Source organism: Vitis vinifera, chromosome 7 (assembly GCF_030704535.1).
Source record: "Vitis vinifera cultivar Pinot Noir 40024 chromosome 7, ASM3070453v1".
NCBI classification, from domain to species: Eukaryota; Viridiplantae; Streptophyta; class Magnoliopsida; order Vitales; family Vitaceae; genus Vitis; species Vitis vinifera.
In genome coordinates, this window is record NC_081811.1 from 3,208,114 (window position 1) to 3,225,799 (window position 17,686).

General features: G+C 36.0%; 2 protein-coding genes and 1 non-coding gene across 3 annotated transcripts; 1 reads left to right on the forward strand and 2 right to left on the reverse strand.

The window, feature by feature from the left end:
- The first annotated feature begins 10,069 nt into the window (after positions 1-10,069).
- On the forward strand, positions 10,070-11,651 carry LOC100243577 (glutathione S-transferase). Its single transcript, XM_002262568.5, has 3 exons — positions 10,070-10,408; positions 10,774-10,822; positions 10,941-11,651. Exons 1-3 carry the CDS (start codon positions 10,106-10,108, stop codon positions 11,384-11,386), a joined length of 798 nt encoding a protein of 265 aa, XP_002262604.2. The 5' UTR covers positions 10,070-10,105; the 3' UTR covers positions 11,387-11,651.
- Positions 11,652-14,743: 3,092 nt separating this feature from the next.
- Positions 14,744-16,823, reverse strand: LOC100262320 (pentatricopeptide repeat-containing protein At5g66520). Its single transcript, XM_002266835.4, has one exon. The coding sequence runs from the start codon at positions 16,695-16,697 to the stop codon at positions 15,291-15,293; it is 1,407 nt and encodes a 468-aa protein (XP_002266871.1). The 5' UTR covers positions 16,698-16,823; the 3' UTR covers positions 14,744-15,290.
- Positions 16,824-16,876: 53 nt separating this feature from the next.
- TRNAG-CCC (transfer RNA glycine (anticodon CCC)) lies at positions 16,877-16,947 on the reverse strand. Its single transcript has one exon. It is a non-coding gene; the product is annotated as a tRNA-Gly (tRNA).
- Between the last annotated feature and the right edge of the window lie 739 nt (positions 16,948-17,686).

Consider the following 17,686-nt stretch of genomic DNA (forward strand, 5'->3'; position numbering starts at 1 on the left):
AACACATAATATCAGAAAGATGAAAAATAGGGTTTGATTTAAAAAAAATAAAAGGAACCAAAATAAGACACTTAGGGTTTCTTCTCATTTCATGGATGAAGATTCATATGTATAGTTCAAAAAACTGAAATCAAAGAATGAAACAATGAAACTTACTCTTTGTTTTTTCCTTGTGTTGTGTTGCTTTTTTGTTATCTTGCAATAAACGGAAAAGTCCTTCGTGATTTCTTTCTTGCAGGTTAACAGATGAAACAAATGAGTTTGCAGGGTAAGGAAGAGACACAGCATAGGGGAAAATTGGAGTTGGAGGGAAAATGGGCTGAAAAGATAGTTGAGAGGGTATTTTTGTCCGAGTTGGGTCATTTTTGAGACTTAAATAAGTGGGGGGTTAGTTTTACAATATTGAGGGATTTTTGTCCTTTTTAATCGGTTATCCCTTTTATATATGGTTTTGATGTTACCCATAACCAAAATCAATTATTGTACTCATTTAAATGGAAAATATTGAAGTGGGATCGAGAATTAATTGTGGTTACATTTGTTTTCTATGACGTGAGGATTTTTTTATAAGAGTACAATAGTTTTAAAAAATAATTCATAAATTATCGTAGTAAGAAAAATAATTCCAAATGTACAACAGTTTTTGTCCAAGTAGGAAAGAGGAAATAAATTGGAAATGAAAAAGTATCTCTTCAAAAGACGATTTAAAAAATAAAAAAAAAAATCAAAAGACGATTTAAAAAATATATATATAAAAAAATCATCTTTCCAAGACACTATTTCAAAGTAGAAATAAATGAAATTAGAAATCGTCTCTTAAAGAAACAATTTTCAAAAAATAAAAAAATTAAAAAGTGAGAAATCGTCTCTTCAAGAGACAATTTTAAAAAAATAAAAAATAAAACTAAGTGATAAATTGTTTCTTAAAGAAACCATTTGCACAAAAAAAATGTATGTGGGAAATCATCTCTTGAAAAGACGATTTCCAAGATCCAAAATGATTTAGATGATTGGAAGTTACCCAAGGTGTCTAATCAAGAAATTTATAAGAAATGAACCTTTAAGTTCTTCATAGATTATACCATCAAGACCTCTGAAATGTCAGTCAGTTTAGAACAAGACGACCAAGTCATAAGACTTCTAGATAACAGATCCGTTGAAAAACATAAGAAAGATGGCTATAATTTCATACACTTTGGTATGATTCAAGTAGCAGCTAAGCCTTTGACAAGATTAGGTTTAAACACCTCTATTGTCATGTGTTTAAGGGATAATAGGCATCTCGAATATCGAGATTCTATTATAGGCGCAGTCCAAGCTGGACTGAATGATGGCCCAGTTTATTTCCAGTGCTATCCTAACTTCACAGTTAGAATAAGAGATGCAGACATCTTAGATTCCGTTGTCCTGCATATTAAGACCCATGGCTTTAAGATCAAACCAGGAAACAGTCTTGTTTCAATCATAACCAGGTTTGCCTATAAGAGCATGAACACAAGCGTTGGATCTGGGGCTCTTTGCACCAGTCCTAAAGGTGAGACCACTTACTTTCACTCAGATATGTTAGATAAGTCAGATTTCATCATCCCCAAGAAGATATTGTGGAAAGATGTTGATTTTCCTGAAAATTGGCATTTTGCTAATGCTGTTCCAGCCATAGCACAACGTTCGGAAAGTATTGAACAAATAGTTCAATATCCTGATGGAGGAGGAGAACTGGTCTTCTCCAAATCTTTCAGACACTCCAGCAGCCCTAGAGTTTCTGTTTATGAACCCTCTAGAGCTTCAAGCTCTTCCATCCCAGTTAGAACCACTAGAGAAGAAGAAGGATCCAGCTCAGGAAACCCTAAGAACATTAAGCTAACTGGTGTGAGAAGTCACATCAACGTGGCTAGACCATTTTACTCTGAGGAAAATGAGTCTACTCAGGAATCCCAACAGGATGAGTCCCCTGTTATGTCTTCTACCTATTCCCAGATGATTAACACAATAAGCCTAAGTGTTGAGGACTTTGAGATCAACAAGGATCTCTTAAGAAAGGACTTCTATTTTGAAGTCAATAAGCAAAGAAATGATTGGTTCTTTAGCACTGTCCCTAAGGTCATTAGAACCATTTACCAAGAAGAATTCTATGCCTACTTAAGACAAGAAAAGAAAAATATTAAGTTTTGGATTTGGTTTGAACTCTTCAAACAAGAGGAATATCCAGATTATCCTTATAAGCGTGTTAATAACACGAAGAGCACTGAGTCCTTTGAATTTTCTAAGGAATTCCAAGAAAATCCCCAAATCAACCAAGCCTTTGTTGATAGGATTAATCAGAAGATTAAGGATAATCTTGTTGCCCCTTTGACTGTTCAGCCTGATAAGAGAATCAATATGGTTAAAGGTGATATTAGTTCAGAAGAAGAAGTTGATGAACTAATTAAGATGTTTGAGGAACCCCATAATCAAATTATTAACAACTTGGAAACCTTTAAGACTAGGAATTACTATCCTAGGCCTACTTTTCCTGACATGCAATTTGAGGAAAGAAATCAGTATACTCAAGCCTCATACACCAGTGGTATTATCTATGAATGGAACATAGACGGTATGACCGAGTATAACATACTCACCAAGCTTCAAGAAATGACCATGGTTAGTACAGCCTATAAATTAAACAATAGACTGCCAGATCATGCTGTAGCTCAAACCATTGTTGTTGGGTTTACAGGACAGCTTAAGGGTTGGTGGGATAATTATCTCACTTTTGATGATAGAAATAGTATCCTTAAAGCCTATAGGATTAATGAGAGTAATGAAGTGGTTAAAGACGAAGATGGCCAAGATATTGAGGATGCAGTGGCTACTTTAATCTACTCAATATCCAAACACTTCATTGGAGATCCTGCAAAAATTAAGGATAAAACTGCAGATCTCTTAACCAACCTTAAGTGTCCCAAGCTTCATGATTTTAGGTGGTATAAGGAAGTCTTCCTAACCAAAGTCATGCTAAGGTCAGATTGTAACCAGTCTTTTTGGAAAGAAAAATTCATCTCAGGTTTACCCAAGCTTTTCTCTGAGAGAATTAGGATCAAGATAAGGGAACAGTATAACGGTCAAATCCCTTATGATAAGCTAACCTATGGTGAGATTATAAGCATTGTCACAGCTGAAGGGATTAAGTTGTGCAATGACTTCAAGCTTAAGCAACAAATGAAGAATGAACAAAAAATCTACAAGAATGAATTTGGATCATTCTGTAGCCAGTTTGGTTTCAGCCAAAAAGAAACTATGCCTCCCTCTAAGCAAAAACCAAGCAGAAAGCCTAGCAAAGATAAGTTTTACCACAGTAAGAGAGGTACCTATGACAACTATAGGATGAATGATACTAAGCAGTCAAGGCACGTCCAAAGAAGGGTCAACAAAGATACCCAGAAAAAGATAGAAACTCCTTTAGACGTCAAGCCAATTATCTGTTTTAAATGTGGCAAAGTTGGCCATTATAAGAAAGATTGTAGAGTTAAGCAAAAGATTAATAACTTAAGTGTCTCAGATGACCTAAAAAATATGCTTTGTAAGGTAATGTTAAACTCCTCAGATTCTGAATCAAGGACTGATTCAGATAATGAAGATGATATTAATCAACTAGATAGCAGTGGCGATGTTTCTAGCTAATCTTCTAGTGACCAAGATGTTTGTATTAAGGGTAATTGTAATTGCTGTCCTAAAACCATAAATGTCATAAGCCAAGATCAGGAATTCATCCTAGATACTTTAAGAAAAGTTGAAGATGAAAAGACTAAGCAAAATCTTTATGAAGTTTTTAAGAAATCTGTTGTTAAGGTAGAAGCCAAGAAGACTGTTAATCCTTATAACCTTAACGATATCTTAAACAGGTTTGACCAGTAGTCTCCCAAGGATGTCAGCATTAAGGAACTTCATGAAGAAGTTAAGCAGCATAAAAAGGAGATTAAGGAGTTAAGACAATTCATAAGTCTAGGTCTCTCTGATCTCCAAGATCAAATCAATAGAATTGGAAACCAAGAAATCCATATGGATATTCCAGAATCTTCTCATGTTAATGATAATGAGACAGATACTTTTTTGAATACTGTGAGTAGGGTTATCTTCCAGAGGTGGGAAGTCTCCCTTACTATAGTAGTCAAAGATAAATTTGTCTTTGATATTATTGCTTTGATTGATTCAGGAGCAGCTGAAAATTGCCTTCAAGAAGGTCTTGTACCTATTCCTTTATGCGAAGAGACTGGTCAGTCTCTATTTGGAGCCAATGGCAAAAGACTTGTCATTAAGTATAAATTAACAGATGTTCATATCCGTAACCATGACGTCTGTATTAAGCAAACCTTTATCCTTGTTAAGGATCTTAATGAAAAAGCCCTTCTAGGAATACCTTTCTTAAGCTCTATTTATTCCTTGTGGGTAGATAACCAAGGTATAAGAACTAAGCTTTTTGATAAGGAAATTCTTTTTGAATTTGCTAATCCAACTGTAAGCATCACTCCTTTTAACCAAGAAATTAACCTTGTTGGGTTAGATGTCCCAAGTAAGCTAATAGGCAACCAGTTCATGCATAATGACATTTTAAGCATTTCTTTATGCATTTCAAAATTTCAAATTGGGATTTTGAATCAAGAATTTTTATTAAAAATTATTTTCAAAGATTTTGAAACAATTAAATATATAACTTTTAAGTATGAGTTAATTAACTGGTATATTATTTTAAAATCTAAGTTTCAAAGTTACTTTATTAAAGGAGATTATTTCAACCCTAATCAGCTATCTCGTGAATTTTGCAGGGTTCATGAGATCATGGCCCCTAAAAAGAATTCCCAAGCTTCTAGCTCTCAAAAACCCCAATCCAGTCAAGCTAACCAATCTCCTTCTACCCATAAAATGCTTTGGAGTCAACAAGTTGAAGAGGAAGAAGCATAACTTTTGGCAAAGCTTCATTCTTCTAAACCTATGCATGAATCCAGCCATATGTCTAACAAAATGTTGACCTTATACTATGATCCTTCTGATCATTCTAAACCAGTTAAGGCAACACAATATCCAGCTACCTCAGGGTCTCAGACCTTTAAGCAGGTTACTATGGCTAATCCATCTCAAAAGGAATTAGCAACAAGCTCTTCTTTTTCAAGCAAACAAATTGTGGTGGCTGCCAACCCCACACCTCTTTCAACAAAATCAAGATATTGGCAAAATGATTTAAATCAATCTCTTTTAGTTATTGAAAGAGAATTTTTCTCTGAAAACCCCAGAGAGATTGCTGCAAAAGCATTTCAAGAAAATTTTCATTATCCCTCTGGTGATATTTTAAAAACAAGAGAGTTTTATGAAGCAGTCCTTATAGAGACTGGTTCTGTTAAGATTAAGCATAACGCTGATAAATTCAGCAATATGGGCTTGGCATTCTCCACCTGCCATATCTATAAGATCCTTACAGTCAAGCAATAGGGTGGAAATCCTAATCTTTCAAGGGAATTTTCTGAACCATCTAAGCCAAGGTTTTTTAATTATTGGGATTATCAGAGAGCATGGTTTAATGCTTTTCTGATCCAGAATAGGGACTTCCATCATTCATGGATGTTCTATTTTCCTTCTAAGAACTAGCTTTCCTCTTTCCCATTTTGGTTCTACAGTTGGTGGACTTATTATGGTCTAACTATTAAGATTCTTCCTAAGCCCATTCTGGATGGCTTTGAGCTATTCAGAAGTTCTTTTAATATTCCCAGAGAACTTTCAGCTTTTCCCTCTTTACTATTCTTTTTCAGCAATTTTGGCCTGGCTTGGATAGTCCAGTGGGACTATATTATTATTACAGACGAAACAGCAGCCTTTCCATCTCTGGGAAGGACTTTTAAAACTAAATGGTGGGATGCATTGAAAAATGATGCATCTACTGATGCAGTCAAGCAGTATTTCCTTAAGAACCCCTCACAAATCTCAGCCAGTGATGATATGTCTCAGTTTCTCCTTAAAAAGCAACAGTTACAAGCCATGCTCGCAGCAGCTAAGACCCCTCAAGATTTCCAGAAAATCCTTGAAGAAGGAAGCTCAAGTTTCTCCCAAGAAAATTCTTATGCAGAGTATGATGATTCAACAAGCTACCTTCCAAACAATGGTGATGACTGTGAAGGAATCCTTCCTCCAATAAGAAGATCTAAGTAAATCATCAGCCTTTTGTCTTCCATCAAGAATATTTTACAAGCTTTGCAGTTTCTGTTCCAAAAACAGCAAGCATGTGTCTACACAGCAGCCTGCCAGAAGTCTTCTCAGCCAAAAGAGGGTTTTTCGGGGGATTTCGGTATAAAAGTGAATCTTACTATTCACTATTCACTATTCAAGCACGGGTCTACTATTCATGGTTACTATTCAAGATTCTTTTTTTGCCTATTTAAGGAGGCTTGGTCCTCATTTGTAAGCACGTTCAATTTAGGCTCCTATGCTCTCCCTTCTCTCTTCTTTCTCTCTCATCATGTAACCCTTTCAAGCTTTCAAAGCTTTCTTCAAGCTTTCCTACCTTTGTCCATTATAAGATATTTCTCCTTATGTATAATATAAGTATGTTTTGATTACCTCCTATATGGATGGTTTTTAATTAAGTTTTATTTTCATTTTATTTTATGTTCTTATACCTCCTACATGATGGTTTTAATTAAGTTTTGTTTTTAAGTTTATGTTTTTATTTTATACCGCCTACATGGTCGGTTTTAAGCTTATTATGAACTAACAAGTTTTTGGGTCCTTCTCTTTAAATTTCATTGTTGGATATCTTTTGTATTTTCTAACCCTCTTCTTTGTTTTGAATCATGGCATAATTCCTGTTTTCATTGCACATGACCTTGTCCTGGGTGTCTATGGTATCAGAGCCATGTGGGAGGGAAGTTGGGTCTTGTTTTGGGTGTTCTTGGCCTATCCTAGGATAGGTAGCAGTGTGCCTAGGAGCGCGAGCCCTGCCGGTTGAGCCGTTGTTAGCCGTGGATAGGCGTTTGTTAGGCTGTAAGAGGGTTGGGGTGACGTCTCATAAGGTTTGTCAATCTGCTATTAGGCTCTAGTTCAAAAACCCTAAAATGAGTTCAATTTTTAGAACCATGTCTAGGAGATCCAATGATTCTCAAGATACTGTTGTAAACAGTGAAGAGATCAATTATCCTAAGATCCAAAATGATTTAGATGATTGGAAGTTACCCAAGGTGTCTAATCAAGAAATTTATAAGAAATGAACCTTTAAGTTCTTCACAGATTATACCATCAAGACCTCTGAAATGTCAGTCAGTTTAGAACAAGACGACCAAGTCATAAGACTTCTAGATAACAGATCCGTTGAAAAACATAAGAAAGATGGCTATAATTTCATACACTTTGGTATGATTCAAGTAGCAGCTAAGCCTTTGACAAGATTAGGTTTAAACACCTCTATTGTCATGTGTTTAAGGGATAATAGGCATCTCGAATATCGAGATTCTATTATAGGCGCAGTCCAAGCTGGACTGAATGATGACCCAGTTTATTTCCAGTGCTATCCTAACTTCATAGTTAGAATAAGAGATGCAGACATCTTAGATTCCGTTGTCCTGCATATTAAGACCCATGGCTTTAAGATCAAACCAGGAAACAGTCCTGTTTCAATCATAACCAGGTTTGCCTATAAGAGCATGAACACAAGCGTTGGATCTGGGGCTCTTTGCACCAGTCCTAAAGGTGAGACCACTTACTTTCACTCAGATATGTTAGATAAGTCAGATTTCATCATCCCCAAGAAGATCTTGTGGAAAGATGTTGATTTTCCTGAAAATTGGCATTTTGCTAATGCTGTTCCAGTCATAGCACAGTTCTAAAAGTATTGAACAAATAGTTCAATATCCTGATGGAGGAGGAGAACTGGTCTTCTCCAAATCTTTTAGACACTCCAGCAGCCCTAGAGTTTCTGTTTATGAACCCTCTAGAGCTTGAAGCTCTAGAGGGTTCATAAACAGAAACTCTAGGGCTGCTGGAGTGTCTGAAAGATTTGGAGAAGACCAGTTCTCCTCCTCCATCAGGATATTGAACTATTTGTTCAATACTTTCAGAACGCTGTGCTATGGCTGGAACAGCATTAGCAAAATGCCAATTTTCAGGAAAATCAACATCTTTCCACAAGATCTTCTTGGGGATGATGAAATCTGACTTATCTAACATATCTGAGTGAAAGTAAGTGGTCTCACCTTTAGGACTGGTGCAAAGAGCCCCAGATCCAACGCTTGTGTTCATGCTCTTATAGGCAAACCTGGTTATGATTGAAACAGGACTGTTTCCTGGTTTGATCTTAAAGCCATGGGTCTTAATATGCAGGACAACGAAATCTAAGATGTCTGCATCTCTTATTCTAACTGTGAAGTTAGGATAGCACTGGAAATAAACTGGGCCATCATTCAGTCCAGCTTAGACTGCGCCTTTAATAGAATCTCGATATTCGAGATGCCTATTATCCCTTAAACACATGACAATAGAGGTGTGTAAACCTAATCTTGTCAAAGGCTTAGCTGCTATTTGAATCATACCAAAGTGTATGAAATTATAGTCATCTTTCTTATGTTTTTCAACGGATCTGTTATCTAGAAGTCTTATGACTTGGTTGTCTTGTTCTAAACTGACTGACATTTCAGAGGTCTTAATGGTATAATCTGTGAAGAACTTAAAGGTTCCTTTCTTATAAATTTCTTGATTAGACACCTTGGGTAACTTCCAATCATCTAAATCATTTTGGATCTTAGGATAATTGATCTCTTCACTGTTTACAACAGTATCATGAGAATCACTGGATCTCCTAGACATGGTTCTGAAAATTGAACTCATTTTAGGGTTTTTGAACTAGAGCCTAATAGCAGATTGACAAACCTTATGAGACATCACCCCAACCCTCTTACAACCTAATAAACGCCTATCCACGGCTAACAACGGCTCAACCGGCAGGGCTCGCGCTCCTAGGCACACTGCTACCTATCCTAGGATAGGCCAAGAACACCCAAAACAAGACCTATAAAGAACAAAACAATTAGAAATTGTCTTTTGAAAATATGATTTCCATAAAAAAATATTATTATTATTATTATTATTGGAAATCCTCTCAAGAACAAAAAAAAAAAAAAAAGCAAGAGACAATTTCCAAATAAAAAAATAAAAAAAATTAAGCAATTAGAAAATCCAAGCTGCAAAAATTTTTCATTATGCAAAATATTATTATGTTAAAAGAAAGGATAAATCCTCAGTCTGCAAAATTTTCCATTATGCAAGACACTTTAAATTCCTAGTCTTGTTCCGTCAAGGATAAAAAAATAATATGTCATTCAATCCAAATCTTTTATAGCAAAATTCTCCATATTCAAATGCCTAATCATCTCCATTATTAAACTTTATTTTTTTTGGGTGGTGCTATTGTCTCTCCGAGACAATTTCCATTGCTTTTTTTTTTTTTTTTTTTTGAAAAAATCGTTTTTTTGAAGAGACGATTTCCATTGGCTAATTTTATTTATTTTTATGGTGGAAAGACGATTTTCCACAAAAAAAAATAAAAAATAAAAAAATTAAGCAATGGAAATCGTCTCTTGCTTAATTTTTTTTTTTTTTTTTGTGGAAATAGTCTCTTGAGAGGATTTCCAAAAAAATAAAATTTAATTTTTTTTTTTTTATGGAAATCGTCTTTTCAAGAGACAATTTCTCGCATATATATTTTGGTACAAATTATCTCTTTAAGAGACGATTTTTCACTTTGTTTTATTTTTTTAAAATCGTTTCTTAAAGAGAAAATTTCTCTTTTTTTTTATTTTTTTTTATTTTTTGAAAATTATTTTTTCAAGAGACGATTTCTCATTTCATTTATTTATAAGACGATTTTTTTATATTTTTCAATTTATTTCAGGACAAAATTATCGATAGATTTGGAATTAGTTTTCTACTACGCTAATTTAGAAATTATTTTTTAAAACTGCTATCCTTTTATCAAAATTCCATGTCGTGATTGCACACGTCACGTACATTAACCACTGAAATGACAAAAATGCCACTCTTGGGAATATTGTTTGGCCTCCGTTGGATATGAAATCGGCAAAAGCATTGGATGGCATTGGATGAGAACGTTCTAGAAAAGGGCATATTAAATGTCACACCCTCTTTACAAACAGTAAATACCCAGGCCCCTCAGCCTTCATTCCTACATTCCCATACCCTGAAAATCTCGCTCTTCGTTTCTCTTCTTCCCAATCCAGCAGTCATGGCGGTCTTGAAAGTCCACGGTAGCCCGTTCTCCACGGCAACGATGCGAGTTGTCTCTGCGCTCTACGAGAAGGGGCTTCAGTTCGAGTTCGTTTCGATTGACATGAAGGTCGGCCAGCACAAATCGGAGGCTTTCCTTGCTCTCAATGTAAGTTGAATCGAATTCTCCCGTGATCATGGGAAACTTTTTGCTAATGTTTTGTTGGAGGTTGTGTGGTTTCGTTGACCGACGAGTGAGTGGGTTTTGTGAGATAGAGTCTTCCATGTGATGTTTTGAGATCTAATTAGTAGGGAAGCGACGAGTCACAGTTCGTACAGTTGCCATGAGTTCATTTATCATTGATTAATTTGTTTTCCGAAAGGCCCAAATTGCCCTCTCCATATGGCTAACAAACATCTTTTCAACATGGCTAGTAATGACTTTTGCTCACGATTAAAACCCTCAACTAAATTCTTTTTCATTAAGACGTGAAATGATGTGAATGATAAAATTGGATCTGCGGAATGATGCAGCCATTTGGTCAAGTTCCAGCCTTTGAAGACGGAGACCTGAAGCTCTTCGGTAAAGTCTCCTTACCAATTACCATTCTTATTTTCTGAAAAAGAAAATTATAATCGAAGTAAAATAGTAAAATAACGAAAACGAAATATTCCAACGGTTTGACTATTGGAGTATGCAGAATCAAGGGCCATCACACAATACATCGCCCACGAGTACGCGTCAAACGGGACTCAACTGATATGCCCAGATTCAAAGAAAATGGCTATCATGTCAGTGTGGATGGAGGTGGAGGCCCATCAGTACGACCCCCATGCCGCCAAGCTCTGTTTCGAGCTATGTATCAAGCCAATGCTCGGCCTGACCACTGACCCAGCTGCAGTGGAGGACCTAGAGGCCAAACTCGGCAAGGTTTTGGATGTGTACGAGGCTCGGTTGACTCAGTCCAAGTACTTGGGCGGAGACTGCTTGGGGCTGGCCGACCTTCACCACCTCCCCACCCTACACTACTTGCTGGGCAGTTCAGCCAAGAAGCTCTTTGACTCGCGTCCACACGTGTCCGCTTGGGTCGCTGATATCACTGCCAGGCCTGCTTGGGCCAAGGTGATTGCCATGCAGAAGAGTTAAGAGAAAAAAATTGTGTGGCTTTGCCCTTGAGTTTTTGTGAGTTTTTGTGTGCGTGTATGTTTCCTAATAAAATTTGCAGTGGATAATTACCGTGGATTGGATGAATTCAATCCATACCTGAGAGTGAGAGAAAATTTGTAGTGAAAGATCTCATGATTTGATTTGATGTTTTCATATTTTGAGTGCTGCTACAGTCATTGTCATAATTTAAAATTTGTGGAGACGAGATATTATTATAGTATAAATTATTCTTGTCTTTTCTTAAGTGATTTGATAAAGTTATGGCCTTTGAACCCATTGGTGGGTCTCCTCTTTCCTTCCATCCCACTTCTCAATCACTAGGTGCAGGTGACTTAGACTGCAACTTTGACCTTGAAAAAAAAAAAAGGTAGAAGTTTATTATAAGAAGTTGGGTTTAGCTACAGTGGTGACGATGAACTGATGTGGAGCAGCCTTGGCACCTCTGGATTTTTCTTCCACAATAGCATTCAAGCCTCCATGTCAACGCCGATCGAAATTTGAACAGGTTTCTTGGCTCATCTTTTCGATTTCTCCTCTTCCTTCGTCATCTTCTTCGTTTTTTAGGTTTTTTCACTGAAAAAAAAAAAAGAGTTAAAGTAGAGCCACCATGAGATCGCCACATGGGGTGTGAGCGTCAACCACTGTCGCCATTTATCACTACTAGCTTCCCTTCAATCACGACCAAAACCTACCATCACCGTTGCAGTTTTTTCACATCTCCAGTTCCGACAACTTCCAACTCTAAAACCATCACCGTCTTCACTACACCAAATTCCAATCCTTCAACACCTATTCACCGCTGATTCACCTTCATCTTAACAATAGTCATAGCAGTTGAAGGAAATAGAAAAATTCATAGGTGCCAAGGTCATTGCCGCCGCAGCTCAGTTCATCATCATCGCCACCACTGCACTTCTACTTATTTTTTTAGATCGGTAATGGAGACTCGGAAGGGCAATCTTAGCACCAAAAATGGAGTCGGATCAAAGTGCATGAAAGTAATATTACTTTTTTCGTATTAAAATCTGGTTTTCATATTTCATAAAATTGGGTTCTGAAAACCATATATTTTTCAAATGATCCATTAAAACACAAGTTTTCCTTTCAAAAAAGTTTTCCTTTCAAAAGTATGAGTAATCAAATGAAATAATGTAACTTGATAAGATCCATACCTAGGGCTAAGACATTGTGGAGTAGGCTAAAAGCTACCAATCAAAGATATTAGATTATTATGTAAGCTATGAATATGAAAAGGGGAAAAAGGCGAGCTACCAAAAAAATTGGGGGGAATGGTGTGGGCACCACCGACAAAGAATCTTACTAAATTTCTTGAATGATGTACGAAATCATTATCATCCCCCACTTCTTTGAAAAAGGAAACTGAAGGGTAGTCTATGTTTGGAATCTTTACTATTAATTGCTTTGATCTAATCACGTCAATGGGCTTTGAATTTTATGGTTGAATTCATGGTAGTTATGATCATTTTCAAGAGTAAATGCAGAAGCTAAATCATCCGTTGCAAATTTGTTGTTATAAAAATCATGTTTTATATTTATTCAGGTCAAACATGACCTAAATTCATTGAAGGACCCGACAAAAACAAGGGCAGGTTTTTCAAAATACAAAATTTTTATGATTTTATCCCAAAATATTGAAATTAAAATCTTTTTACTCCAAAAACATTTTCTCGGAAATTTATATAATTATTATGATTATATGGATATCTCGTACAATGTTTTTATTGCAGCAATTTTGATCATTTTTGGGTTTTTCATTTTCATTTAAAGTTTAAAAAATCCTATCTTCCCTATTAGTTTTAAGAACAGTGACTTTATTTTGGAGTCATTCAAAAAATTTCTCCTCCTCTTGAGTAGAAAGGATTTTCCTTCTTTAGATCACACGTCAAAACTTCTCACATTTGTGGCAATGGGAGTTCAAAATTGGTTCAGACTGCTATCAGACAATAAAAGAGCCCATTAACCACTTCTTCAGCCACTCCTCAACAAATTCCAGGAATATTAAGAAGAAGTCCTTCACAAGAAACTTTTTCTCAAATGGAAAGTGATTTAGTGGTGTTTTTTGAGTTCCAAATTATTTTTTAAAATTAATAGATTTAAGTTTTGTTTGACTTATTTGGTTAAAAAGAGAGAGAAATATGATTTTATATGAATTAAAGAAACTACAGAGTCATTTCCCATCAATTTTTATTTTTAAAAAAATTGTATTAATTATATTAGTATCCGAGTTTAAATTTTTTTTAAAAAAATTATTAAATTTATTAATAAATTCAACATATTAAGCCTTATTTGATTTGAAGTTTATTTATTTAATGAAATTTTTTTTAAAAAAAATAGTTATGCATAAAAAAAACTAACAAAGTTATTAAGAATAAATCCTAGTCATGACTATTAATTGGTGTCAAGAAACAAAAAAAAAATATTTTAATCTCCGATTTTAATTTAGTTCTAACTTGCTTCTTTTGGGTGTGAAGTAATATCATACCAAAATCCTTAACAAGCATTAATTCTCCTTGATAAGGAGGCAATCCAATCAACAACTACCTTGTTAGGACTTTCTCCGGTCATTAACCCTACCTTTGGCATCCCGCTCCTCGTGGTTAAGGTAATGACTTCAAACATGGCCAATTTTGAGTTATATAACTTTCAAATATTGGTTGGATAACCTTTTATGCAACAAGTATCACTTGAATTGAAATTTATTTATCTAATGAAAATTTTCAAAAAAGTTATAAGAAAAAATTCAAAAAACAAGTATAATTTGGAGAGGGATCATATATATATTTAAATATTTTTAGTATTAGTTGATGGAGAGTGGTCGGGGAGCCAATAAATGACTTGAGGGAGGTAATATGTAACTCTTTATTTGAAGAGAGGAAAAAGTTCGGAAAAAAAACATTTATAGTCTAGTGTTAACAAAAAAAATTCCTCTTCTATCTAAGAAAAGGGATTCAAATCCCCTTGAAAAGAATTTTTTTATAAAAATTTCATGGGGGCATGCCCCATGGACATGCACGCGATCTACCCTTGATGGAGAGAATAAAAGAGGGAAATTGTGTTATACTTTATGGACTTTTTATAGTTTCTTTTTAATCCTTTTTTTATTTTTCCATGTTTTTATTTTGAGTTTAAAAACAAGTAAAAACAATTTATATTTGCTCTTTGAAAACTAGTCTTTATTTCACCTTTTAAAAAAATGTATTTTTATAGAAATAACAATGAAATAATGCTTTAAATTTTAAAAAATGGTTTTTTAAAAAAGAAAAAACTGATTTTAAATCACATAGCCAAATAACCTCTAAATCTCAATCAGGTCAGTTTACACAATAATAATTTTATTTGGGACATGATATACACATAATTTGTGCTTTCATGAGACTTGGCTTATGCATTGTGCATTAATAGAACTTGCATTTTGTCTGTTCCATTCAGACATAAATAATCTTGACTCAGCCACATGATCCAACCACTGGTTGTGACATGAATTATATCTTGGTCCTTAAAGGGTATTTAAGTAGGATTCCTAGACTTCACATGAACAATTTGCAAGCTACTTGAGAAGGACAAAAGAAGTATGTTTCCATGAAAGGATGATGGATGAACCTGTGATCAAACTCAGGAAACTGATATTTGGGTGTTGAACCAGGCTTATTTGCTCTATAGAAGCCCTGTTTCCGCACACATCGAGCAGGCTGGCCGTGGAGGGATTGATGCAGAAACAATTAGTCCTGGATGGAAGCTTCGCCCCATCAACCAGAGGCTCTAGAAATTAAAAACTGCACCATTTTTGCAAATGGTAGAGACCCTCTGTAGGCTGTAATCAACCAGTCCATTCAAGCATGTGTGTCCAAGAAAATGCAAAGACTCATTCTGCTAATAATTCATATACACGCTCCTGGGGTTCAAGTTCTATGGAACTACAACCCAAGTCCTTAGTAAGTCCCCCCTCTTTCATCAACCTCCTCACTTTCTCAACATCACTCCATCTTCCCATCTCTGCATATATGTTAGACAAAAGAACATAATAAGCACCATTCCCTGGCTCCAACTCCACAAGTTTTCTAGCTGCAAATTCACTCAATTCCAAGTCACCATGAGCTCTACAGCCAGCCAGAAATGCTCCCCACATAACTTTATTAGGCTCAAAAGGCATTCGGGTCATCACTTCCATAGCCTCTTGAAGAATCCCAGCACGGGCTAAGAGGTCAATCACACAGGCATAGTGTTTGACACCAGGAAAAAATTCATACTTCCCATTCATCAGTGAACCAAAAATTTGCCGTCCCATTTGCACCATCCCTGAGTGACTACAAGCACAAAGCACTGCAATCAAGGTCACTTCATCTGCCTTGATCCCCTCTTGCTCCATTCTATAAAACCACCAAACTGCCTCCGCCCCACTTCTTGCTAGAGCTAGCCCTTTAATGAGTGAATTCCAAGTAAACACATTCTTCTCTTTCATGCTTCTAAAAACAACCAACCCCTCTTCAATTCTCCCACATTTTCCATACATATCAATCAAAGAAGTCCCCAAAATCACATCGAATTCCCAACCACTTCTCCTTATAAATTCATGTATCCAAACACCCATTTCAAGCGCCCCAAAATCAGCACAAGCTGATAAAGCATTCACCATGGTCACATGATTGGGAACCACCCCTGCATACTGCATCTGTTCAAAAGCAATCAACGCATCATCATATCTTTCAGCACTGCGGTACCCGGTAATCAACACAGTCCAAGACACAACATCTCTATGGGGCATTTCATCAAACACACGCATACATAATCCCATATCACCGCACGACGCGTACACATTGAGCAGTGAATTCTGCACATAAATATCATCAAACTGACCCAATTTCACGACATGGGTATGTATGCATTGGCCTTCACTGAGGCCCTTAAAGTCAGCCAGGGACTTGAGAAGGAAAGGGAAGGTGAAGTTGTTGGGAAGAATGGAGTTGCTATGCATGTGGGTGTAAATAGAGAAAGGGGTGTGGGGGGTGTGGTTGTGAGAGAAGGCCCTAATGAGGGAGTTGCAGATGAAGACATGGGGCTTGGAGTGATGGGTGAAGAGGAGGAGGGCGGAATCCAAGAGGCCTAGAGACTGGCATGCAGTGATGAAGTGGTGGGCAATGGTGGTGTTTGAGTGGAGGTTTTGGACGATGAGTTGGGCTTGAATTTGATGAATGTGACAGGGGGAGCAGCAATTGGTTAACAAGTTGAGGAATTTGGTGACTCTGGGGTTGAGACGTGGAAAGGGTCTCATGGCATAAGCTACATGAATTGGCAACAAAAATTGAAAATGGGGTTAGGGATGTGAACAATAAGCAGGAGGCGTTTGGAGTTTTACTTTTTTAGGTAGGACCAAGGATATGCATAAAATTGAGAGGTTGTCAATGGGAAGAAACAAAGCAGAAAAGATAAAGGAAAACATATGTTTATTCGTGCGCATCCGGGGAATCGAACCCCGGTCAGTACCGTGGGAGGGTACTATGATACCACTACACTAGATGCGCTTATTGAAAGCGGTGGCTATCCATTATATAACATCAAATTTGGACAGTACACAACTTTATTGATTAAGTTCTTGATCAATGTGGGGTGAATGGTGCTTAATCTACCGGTTGAGTTCTGTGACCTGCTATACATTCTCCTATTCAATGACTATTCAACAGCTCAACGGAAAAACCAAGCAATCGAGCCTATTTGTACCTTACGGTTAATTTGAACTTCCATATTTTATGTAAGTATTTAAACTCGTATTTATTGTTAAGATGGCTTTCTAAAACTATTGCTCATCAATTCAAAAGAGATTTCCAAACTTATTTAAGTGCAATGATACTCAAACTTGTATACCTTAATGCCCTGGGACTATGTTAATCATTTCTTTCTTTTGACAATCTTGAGAGAAGAATTTAAATACGAGGAATTTCTCCGTAATTATGATAAAAAGTTTATTAGAACAATAATTCAATTGTAAGAAATTGAAAACTTAAATCAAAGCTTTGAAAGCTAGTAAAACCTTAAACTTTGTTAAAGTACGAGAAGAACGAACATAAGTTACGATTGAGTCGAATCATTATATATTTTATATTTGGTGATCTCTTTCATTTTCTCTATTGACTTTATCGTTAATTTAATTGCTCATTACTCTTTTGTTTAGATAAAAAAATTGCTAAAATTGGTCATTACCTAGTTCACTCCTCTCTCCTAGGTTGAATTATTTACACTTCTCAAATTGTGGTTTAGTGAAAT

Bases quoted from the DNA above. Each gene is read 5' to 3' on its own strand.
- LOC100243577 (XM_002262568.5), top strand. From the start codon at position 10,106: ATGGCATTGGATGAGAACGTTCTAGAAAAGGGCATATTAAATGTCACA. The intron at 10,409-10,773 runs GTAAGTTGAATC...GGAATGATGCAG, and splicing joins AGGCTTTCCTTGCTCTCAAT to CCATTTGGTCAAGTTCCAGC. The intron at 10,823-10,940 runs GTAAAGTCTCCT...TGGAGTATGCAG, and splicing joins CGGAGACCTGAAGCTCTTCG to AATCAAGGGCCATCACACAA.
- LOC100262320 (XM_002266835.4), bottom strand. From the start codon at position 16,697: ATGAGACCCTTTCCACGTCTCAACCCCAGAGTCACCAAATTCCTCAAC.